At 35.9% G+C, this 10,647-nt stretch overlaps 1 protein-coding gene across 1 annotated transcript; it reads left to right on the top strand.

Moving 5' to 3' along the window:
- Positions 1-2,308: 2,308 nt before the first annotated feature.
- On the top strand, positions 2,309-10,014 carry LOC108974541 (focadhesin). The gene is made up of 8 exons (XM_018942445.1): positions 2,309-3,041; positions 5,811-6,029; positions 6,240-7,269; positions 7,343-7,554; positions 7,790-8,859; positions 8,934-9,064; positions 9,129-9,656; positions 9,715-10,014. Exons 1-8 carry the CDS (start codon positions 2,770-2,772, stop codon positions 9,862-9,864), a joined length of 3,612 nt encoding a protein of 1,203 aa, XP_018797990.1. The 5' UTR covers positions 2,309-2,769; the 3' UTR covers positions 9,865-10,014.
- The last annotated feature ends 633 nt before the right edge of the window (positions 10,015-10,647 follow it).

Raw genomic sequence — 10,647 nt, 5'->3', positions numbered from 1 at the left:
GTTGGCGGAATGGTTTGTTTCAGTGCCTAGTTTGCCGCATGTTCGTGTTTCACAAGTTCAGTCGAATTTTCAGTTCTTCGGTTTTGATCAACAGATTTTTCGAGTATGTGTATTTCCTGCTGAGTTGTCATAATTTATTAAGAAGTGCAACCGAAAGCTTTCGCAAAACAAATTTTAACTCCGCTCTTTCTTTTTTCTCTATTTAGACAATACTTAATAAAACACCCTCGAGCTTTAACCCAGTTAGTGCAAGAATATTATGTAACCGAATATGTTATATATTTTTGTTGTATTCTCCGGTTTGCGGTTTATAAGCTTACATTATCGCATTAAGTTTTGGGTCAAATAGTCTAAACAAACACAGCCCATGAATTCGTAAATCCATAAAGTTCGGCTCAAGTGTTTTCGCAATTAATATTGTTGTTGTAATTTTTTGCCACATGCCTTAGTGTGAATAACATGTTCTGGTGCTTAAAAAGCAGCAAAGGCGGACTTTTCACATTTAAAAGCACACATTTCCAACTTCCAACACATTTGTAACCGAATTCGTATCCACATTGCGGTTAACCAAAATTATTTTGAGTAAATAGCAGCTGGAAACATCAGGATATTTGAATACTTTTTGAATAACAATAAAACCCTCAACCACATGCTCACCATCACAGCTTGGAAGTGTGGTCGCCATTTAGGGCCACCTTATATGCCGGCAGGAACTCAGAACCGTGTGTTCGAAGGACGGTAGCCAGGAGCACTAATCCGCTCTAAATATTGTGTAAAGGTTTAACACTGCAGATATATTTACTTTCCATCAACCTGTCCACTTTTACTATGCGATCAATACTTTTGCCGACAGTGATTTGAAAGTCACGAGAGATTTCAACGGTTGCTGGCTGCCAGCCGTCTCTACAAAAGAAAATCAGGCACGATGCCTGATCAGTGCCTAGGTGACGCTCGCAGGGCGCTGCGATGTGATTTAACAGTCGTAATGTAATCTCGCGGGAACCTGGCTGTTTACTTCGTGGTTTCAGCATTAAAGTTTAACATTAGTTTTTGTCACACACTCTCTATTCGGCACTTTCCCTACAGGCAATGTAATGCCTGTGGAATGTTTTGGACACTTGATGCAAATACTTTTCATTACCAAAATAATAGAGCGCCGCATATGTGTACCCATATGTACATACATATGTGCATAATTTTCATTCATTTGCCTACAACAACAAAAAGTATACAATCGTATAAGAAGATGAATGGAGCCGCAAAACAAATGACCTGCTTTGTAAATATTTACCCCAAGCCCAGCGAAAAAGTCGAAAAAGTATTAGAACACACACTCAGTCTTAAACAGCGTCGAATTGTTGAGAAATGGCTTGACCTCACAAATTCAACTATTAATTAAGAGGCTCTCAAAATCTTCTTAAACAGGAGTTTTTGTACATAGAATCACTGAAGTAGTGTCTAATTTTAAAATATCATTAGTAATTTGAAATTTGTATGTGGCTTAATAGTTCTATCGCCTCAACCATTCTTTTGGCTCTTCGAGTACGTACACACTCGATTTTCTTGTTATTACTCATTCAGTGAAATGTAAGAACTGCGAATAATTTTTGAAATTTAATTTGAAATTTCATTGAAGACATAAAGCGCTTCACCCCTGAAAAGGTGCAAAAGCATTCATTGGTACATACGCCTATACAATGTACATATATATAAACATACATACATGTAAACAAATAAACGCTTTCAGTTAGCATGACAGCTAGCAAAAGTGATTTGAACTTGTCCGCGACTTTTGTACTTTAAATCGCCTAACGTCAGCTAATGCAATTGGCAACTTTCGAACCTTCTTTACTGAGTAATCATTCGATAAATGGCATTTATTTACATTGACCAAGAGTTTTTCTGCTGATTTGGCACGTGCGGTTAAGGAAAAGTTTGTATTAGCCTCTTCAATTTCTTTGATTCAGCCAATTGAAACCGACAAATAAATTCGTGGAAAGGGGATGTCTACCTTCGAGCTCAAATGTCGGGCGTATTTTTTGACGATGGACAATTTTTCTTTTACTAATTTATTAATTATTAATTCTTAAAATTTATTATAGAAAAGACCATCCTTTGATACCAGTAGACGAGCGCAGAAACTTTTTCCGTGCAAAAACGAACGAACATCTCTGCTCGATAAAGTATGTATGTATACCTAATACATTGTATAAACCTATACTTTATACAATAACCTAATAGTTGTTTTTCAAGGTAACCAACATCCATATCTCGCAATAAAACTGCTAAGGTTGAATTTATCTATTTGTATGTGAAAATATTAATGAATAAATTGAGAATTAATGTTGGCAATACTGTGGGCACTATTACCCACTAGATGTCGCAGTGTGTAGATCTCCAGGTCCGCCAATTCTCCACAATTGCTGGATTTGAACATAAAAACAGCAACACTTAAAATTGTCAAAATAAGCTGATTTTTGTTTTGTATCGCAAAAGCCGCCAATTGTTGGCAAACACAATCATAAAAAAGGACATGCGCCCTGTACCATTAAATGCGAAAAACCCAATTGAGGACTTCTAAAAGCGAGTATAGCTTTGGGCTGCTAGTGGATAGGTTGGAAATTTGGTGCGGATAAGTTTTGGATTTTTTGGCCAACATACACAACTAATCGTTAAAACAGAAATGTGAATTGTATTGTAAAATAGTTTTCGTCACAATAACTAAAAGATTTATGTATAAAAAGCATAAAGTGGAATTTCTAGCAAGTAATGGATGAATTCAAGAACATAACAAACGCATCGTCGGTAGTGAAAATCTCCGCGTGCCTGGAAAAAATTTTCAAAAAAATCACCGAAAGTCGAGAAAAGAAAATATCGGAGCAAAATATTAAAGAAATTGAGTTTTTAAAAACACAATGCAAATCGGATTTGGTACAGCTGAGTTTATTAAGCTCACAGACATTTGTGAGGCTCGTGGAGGGTGGTGTTTTGGACGCCTCTAATGTGCTAACCATGCTAATTTCCATGCTGCCGAACTCCAGGTAAATATATATTACACAAACAAAAAGCGTACTATCACTTCACAACGTCCTTAGTTGAAGTGGCACCTGGTATTCTCTTTTATATCGTCCTTGCACCGGAAATGGGTGCGAATCAAAAGCAAATGACTTCAAGGCTCTGCGCATATTTTACAGCAATTTATTCGCTTTCATAGCATAGTGGCTGAAAGTTTTTGTAACTTCTAGCAACACAATCTTACTGCTCCTTTTTCTTCCGTGCATTTGTTCTTCCGCAAAACTACGCCACAACGCTATTTCCGCTGAAGCTATAGGCTAACAAAAATCGTTGCATTGCCGGCTTTGAAATGGCTGCACTTTGTCCGATTACTTTGCTCCTTATAGCATTGATCCGTTGCATGTCTGTTTACATATTTAGGAAATTTAAAGTAAGAGGCACTATCCTTTAGGTATGGGTATGTATGTGTGTATAATTAGCTAACTCCATTAATACGTACATTTACATATGTATGTACTATATAAAATCCTGTTACGTAAACCGATTTTTGGAAAATAAGTTTTTGTTTTTTTTATTATTGTAATGTAGCGGTTGGGAATAATATATAAAAACCGCAGTAATAATTAAAATAAATTCTATAGTTTTCTAAAATTTCCTCAAAAAAAAAAAAATATATATATATAAGGAAATATAATGAATAAATACATTACTAATACTACTTGCTTCAAAATGGTTTTCGAATAAGATCTTCAGGAATTACTCTTTCATAGTCTTACGGCACATATTTATACCCTAAACAGGGTATGTTAAGTTTGCCACGAAGCTTATAACACCTAGTGAAAGCTACCCATGCTGTTATACAAACTAATCGATCAAAATCAAGTTCCTGTATCGAAAACTCTTTTATTTGAGAACCATAGTTCAGAGTTTTTATTGTTTTTGCAACCGTCGCCACCTAATTTAGTAATTGTTTCAATTTTACGCTCAATGCCAGTAGGTTCGTCATATTAAACTTCCGTTGTGGTTTCTGAACACTTCGCATTATGTTACATAAATTATTACACTAATGGCGATTAGCACAATAGGTGTTAATCATCAAACATTACGAGCAAAATTTCTTATTAATATGCAGACATTCCTATGTATATACAATAGGGTGCTTAAAAAAATTTGAATATTTTTTTTTCAACTTTTACCCTCTCAAATGTTAGTGATTGACAATAATAATTTTGTCGCGGGAATTTTTAAGGTTTGAAAAGCCAACTTTATGAATATGTGATAGTTTTATTTGAGAAACGAAAATTAGTTGGTGAAATTTTAGTTTAAATGAAAAATCAAAAAATTCTTTGTGAAATGTATGGGAACCTAAAAAACAATAGCGACCCCTTAGAGTTAAGATACAGCGCTTGGCTTGAGGGAGGATTTTTTATTTGTCAATCACTAACATTTGAGGGAGTAAGAGTTGAAAAAACAAATTAAAAAAGAAAAATTTTTTTGAAGCACCCTAATGTATAAACATACCTACCAGTATATCGACATTAATTGTAGAATGGCAGACAGACCGTTGCTGTGTCGGCCGCACCGTCAAATTTCGACTTAACTTCCAAGTGTGTTATTAAGTATTTTGACACGTGGCATTGACTCGCCTGCTGACATGGTGACCCCATTGCAATATCCTACTGTTAGTGATGTGGTCGATGACTCTAGAATACTGTGATGAATTGCCAACTCCGAACGGAAGGCGAAGGATATACGTATGAATTTATTCATGTGTAAGTACATACATTTGTATTTGTACACCTGTGAAAATCAAAATAATTAGCACACTGAGGGTGGCCTGTTTGGAAGAATGGTGCTGTGATGTTGGTGAGGAACAATAAAGTGAAATAAATAAATGGCGCAACTTAATCTGATAGGCGCACGCACATTTTTATGAAAATTGAAATAACGGTATACATACACAAATGTATGTACAAATCAATATTTACTCCTTTGAATGTTAATATCAAACAATGTACAAACGTATTTGCATCGTACTTTTACCGCAAGAATGCACTGTTACCATTAGCTGGTAAAAATTTTAATTTCAGTCAAAGTTATTCATTCAGATTTAAAACGAATACTTTTATTTACCACAAGATATATTAATTTTCACATTCTAATTGAAATGTGTGTATTTTCTTATGTTCGTATGTGTGAGTATTCAGCCTAACTGTAGGATATGCAATCAAAACACAGTTAAATGGCACTAACAAACTTCCTTGAGTAAGAAATGGCACTGAACTTGAATTTTAATGACCGTTAAGTCAAGTTGTTAGAGAAAAGCAAGGAAACAATGGAAAATTTATTCAGCGGAAAAACCTTCAGCACTTCCTGGCGTATTAAACGTATTATAAAATAATTGTATGTAATAAGAATATTACCAAACCGTTGTGAACAGAAACATAAAATTTATACAATGGTGCTAAAGCCATATCCGAAACCCGTTTTTATACATTACTTCTCAAGCTTCGGGGTCGACATGTGGCTTTTATATGTAGTTTGGTTTTGTTGTATTAGAAAATATTTATATATTATATTATAAATATCATATATTCAATAAAAAATTGTTTTCCAATACTTTTTAACAAAAATAAAATTTATTGAAAACAAAATTTTTGGAGAAGGAAGAGCGAAAAAGGAAAGCATATAGCAGCGTTTATTAAATTAAGCCAAAACTATATTATTTTATTTTTATTTTTTTTTTTTTGAAAACAAAACCTTATATTTAAAAATATATAAATTTCTTTGTATAGTTCCACGCAGTACACAACTATAACGGAAGGAATTGTCAGTATTTTATTGCTTGGTTTGAGGAGAAAAGTCGCTCTCTTGAAAGAGAACGAAAACTTCCAATGTCAATTTGGCTTGAAAACGCAACAACATCCACTTATAACCTTGTTGCAAAGCTCCGCTGTGAACATGAACGATGTGGCCAATAAGATTGTAGGCATTTGTAATCATCATGATCAACAGTAAGCACATATATACATACATACATATGTAAAAACCCTTTATTTTTTGTTTTGTTTAATGTATGCTTTTAAATGCAGGGTTAAAGTGCACAGTATTGAGTCTGTCTCTTATACACATCTAGATGTGTATAAGAGACAGCATATATACATACATACATATGTAAAAACCCTTTATTTTTTGTTTTGTTTAATGTATGCTTTTAAATGCAGGGTTAAAGTGCACAGTATTGAGTATTTGCGACCGGTCCTCCTTTACATACTCTGCAATCCTCAAACACTGCCCGATTCAAAGACCATCTGGACTGGTCTATTATCTCTAAGTAAAACGAACCTCGATGCTAAACAACTCATGCAAGAAATTTTTTCTTGGAGTAAATTCAACTCGTCGACCACTTGCCTGTTCACCAGCATATTGTTAATAGAAGCTATCGAACACTGTCTAAACGTTAATGATTTTGACACCGTTATTGACTTGAGCATTTTTCAAGCGTTAATTGTGAACAACCTCACCAAATTCGGCATTGATCCACGGCCCAGCCTTCACTGTCTGCTGCGTGTGTTGCATAGTACACGCGAGCACACTGTGCACCATTACAATGTTCTGCTCATTTTGCTAGCCGAAAGTCTGCACTTGCTCTCACCAAATTATCTACATGATTTACTGCGCATAATCGCTTTTATTATTGTGCAGGAATGCTGTGGGAATCAATACATTCTGAACATGTGTCTCGATGGTATCATCCAGTGGATGTCTCAGACTGCATTCATACCCGCAGAAGGTCTGGCACTAGCCCATCAAGTGGTGCGCAAAATACTTGAGCGAGGAAAAGAAACGGAGTCGGCAGAAAAAACGAAGGTGCACACGATTGACTTGAAACCGGCGCAAGTACGCTACTACCATCCAGATATTGCAGTTGCCTTCGATTTGGCTAAACTTGTCGAATCATTTGATGAGTCTGAATTCAAAGATGTTTTCACATTTGTCGATGCTCTCAATGTAAAAGCGAACTCAATGTTTTGTCAGCGTTTGAATTTGTTTCTGCGCGCACTCTTCTTGTCGCAAGAACCGTCCATAGATTGCTGGTTTAAGATTTATGAAGCTATATTAGAGATAATCAAAGTGAATAGTGGCATTGCTTATGACTTTTTAATGACATATATATTTAAGTTGGCTGGTGAGCAACAACCAGAAATTCAAATGGAATTACTTCGAGGCTTACCAAGTTTTGCCGTTTCTAAGGTAAATTAAATATTGAAAACTTTAAAGATAACATTCCTATATTCAATATTACTATTGATCTATTCCCTTGCAGGATAATATACCAATGATTTTAAATACAATACGAAATCTTACGGCGGAAAATGGCACATTTTGTATGGATCTCTATCTGCGATTATGGCGTATCGAGCCGCGCACATATCCCTTTTTGATTAAGTTGCTCTCAACACCACAGAAAGACAGTAGCAAACGTTGGGAATTCGAAATAGCCAAGACACACACCATCCGTGAAATTTGCTATGACAAGTAAACAACAAATATATTGAACCCTAATTGCTTAAATAAATAAAATCAATTTATACATTCCACAGACCTACTCAACACGGTTCCGATTTGGTCTCACACCTGTCTCTTATACACATCTAGATGTGTATAAGAGACAGGACACACACCATCCGTGAAATTTGCTATGACAAGTAAACAACAAATATATTGAACCCTAATTGCTTAAATAAATAAAATCAATTTATACATTCCACAGACCTACTCAACACGGTTCCGATTTGGTCTCACACCTCTCCGACACACTGAACTCGTGCACTGATGACGCTGGTGATCTGGCCACTTCGTATGCCCTCGACGCTATTGTTGCGCTTTGTAATAGTCATACTGTGAATATAATTTCTACTTGGCGTGTACTCAGTAGTAAATTTAGGCACGAGCGTCGACCGAAAGCCTTAAAATCGCTTTATCGTTTCTTCGCTCACATACCGTTGCTGCATACACCTACCCTAGAGTATGAGCAATTAGTTGACGAAGCATTGGAGCAACTGTGGTTGACTGTGAGTCGCTCCGATTCCGAACCGGAATTGGTGAGAGAAGCTCTGAGTGCTTTAAAGAATTTTGAAATCGGTTCACTACTTTCTATGCGTCACATTCCCATGCAATATCGCCAGGATACACCAGGAGTTCGCGAGTTCGTTGGAGGACGCGAAGTCGTTGACCTGCAGCAGGAAATGGTGCCAGGTGAGGTTTGGGTACATCTTCTACAAAAAATACGTCCCGAATGCGGTGCCGCTGCGGCCGATTTAATCGCCCATCATATATATGCTGAAATAAATGGCTATCGCAGTGGCGTTTACCGCTTGCCTGAAGGCAAGCCGGAACCGCGCAAGTTGCAAGGACTCTTCCCACAAAGTCCCTTGCGTGCCGTGGTGAGCTATGTGGTAGGTCAAGCACGATTCGGCGATCACGTAACAGAGCCTCACGTGGTGACAAATGCACTAAGGGCAATTTCGAAGAAGTTTCCCAAACCCATACCACCCCTCGATTGGTGTTTCCTTCACAGTTTTTTCCACCTCTCATTTGAGGCAAGAAAATATTGCTTGCTGATCGCCAAGAATCAATTACTACACTCTGGCACGGCCCGACGATTGTTGGAAAATTTCCTGGTGGATTTCGAACCGAATTGTTTTGAAGAAGATTTGTTGCTACTGTTCTCTTTACTCCCTGAGATTTCGAATGGAGTTAGCTTGCATATTTTAAAGAACTTTGCCGAAAAAATAGCGATATACAGTTTCAAGGAATCACAACTGAGTGGTTTTACAGAAGGTATGATTAGAAAATGTGCTAAGAAAGAACCTATCTAGAAACTAGAAAAAGAATTTAAAAACATTTATTTGCAGGTTGTCTTTTTGAAAAGTTTATAGACAGTGTGAAATACATATTCTTAGGCAAATGTGACATCCCGGAAGTGCTCGATATATTCACGCTTATTATTGAACGTTATATGGACTCTATGGATCTGGATTCGAGGGTAACTAGTTTCTTTTTCTTCTGTGATTGTGTTAATAAGGTTGTTCTTCTACTCATATTCGTAGTTATTTGAGCGATATACAGAGGTAGTATCCGTTTTACACCCCAATTCCATTGACGGTCTCACATCGCCTGCCAATTGGTGGGAAACGCCAATTGGTAAACTGAAAAAGGCCACCATTATAAGGTGCTACTTAGTGTTATATAACACGCAGTTGTCCAATCCATTGAAGTGGCTTGCACCTATCATAGATGCCTACTCCACTCGTCGCGAGGAACAGCCATTCTTCTTCCGACACCTGGTTTCAACTTTATATGCCTTTAAAAGTGATGAACAGTCTTGCAACTGGATTATGGAACTGTTTTTGCAAATACAAGCGTTCTTGGCTGAATCGTCCAACAAAGAAAAATTAGATAAAGTTTTGTATCTTTTAGATATTTTCATTTTAGCTGTAGTTGTACTTTCCGGTTGCGCCGTTCTTCTTGGTAATTTGGATTCTGTAGCCACACAACGCAAAGATCGATTTGCACTTTTCCCAGAGAGCATGCAATTTCTGTGTGAGCATATATTTTGGAAGGATCAAGAAGCAAAAGTAATTTATAGTATTTTTTTTTATAAATTGTTAATATTTTTTAAATATTTCTTTTCAGATCTATGAGTTTCTATATAATTTGTACAAGAACAGTGCTATTCCAGAAACATATTCTGCAATTTTTAAGAATGCTATTATCTGTTCCCGCAATAAATCGTATTTCGACAACAAAGGCATTTGGACAAAATATGTTGGAATGCGAAAATGACTTTTTGAATTTTGCACATACAAAAAAATGTATGTAACTGGTGGTTAACATCTGTGCCTTACTGTTTTTGCCTTTTGCATATTCCAATATAACAATATCGATATTGGTACATACATATACCAAAACATACATAATACATATGATCATATGTACAATTGTTGTTTTTTTATACATTTTTATGTTTAATTCAAATTGATGAAATTTGATGTGTGTTACACTAACAGCAAAATAAAACTACAAATGAAAAATTTCTATACAGTTGTTCATGTTTAAAACAAAAACTGGCGAAAAATAAATAAATCAGTGGCAGTTAAATTACCGGTTCGACTAAATTTAATAGTTACAAACTCAGTGATATCGGTATTATGCGGCCAAGAGAAGATTATGCGGTTACTGACATTGAGCCAGGGTGTCGTTGGAAATCACTAGTTTAGTTTCCACCTGCTGAGGCAAGTACAGTCGAAATGTAAGCAATTGGGTTAAATAATTTGTTTTCGTAGTTCTGCGAATTCGAGATTCAGACAATATTTTCATTCTTTGAAGATTTGTAAAGCTCCCTGACGCTACAAACATAAAATTAAATCAAATGTTGCAAGTTTCAAGGTTCAGAAGCTCAGTTGTTTCCCGCATTGGAAATTATTTGATTTGAATTTTAGCAGAAATTTTAAAAACAATGATGTCTAGTAACAAAAAAAAAATTCAACCCTCATAGAAGTAGTGTTGCTATGTTATTGAAATATTGAATTCAGAGAACGTATTTAAAATTTACGTTCTCTGTACTGG

This window comes from Bactrocera latifrons, unplaced genomic scaffold, assembly GCF_001853355.1.
Source record: "Bactrocera latifrons isolate USDA-ARS-PBARC rearing strain unplaced genomic scaffold, ASM185335v1 scaffold_56, whole genome shotgun sequence".
NCBI classification, from domain to species: domain Eukaryota; kingdom Metazoa; phylum Arthropoda; class Insecta; order Diptera; family Tephritidae; genus Bactrocera; species Bactrocera latifrons.
This window is presented reverse-complemented; position numbering and strand designations above follow the sequence as displayed.

Bases quoted from the DNA above. Each gene is read 5' to 3' on its own strand.
- LOC108974541 (XM_018942445.1), top strand. From the start codon at position 2,770: ATGGATGAATTCAAGAACATAACAAACGCATCGTCGGTAGTGAAAATC. The intron at 6,030-6,239 runs GTAAGCACATAT...TTTTAAATGCAG, and splicing joins TGTAATCATCATGATCAACA to GGTTAAAGTGCACAGTATTG. The intron at 9,065-9,128 runs GTAACTAGTTTC...TCATATTCGTAG, and splicing joins CTATGGATCTGGATTCGAGG to TTATTTGAGCGATATACAGA.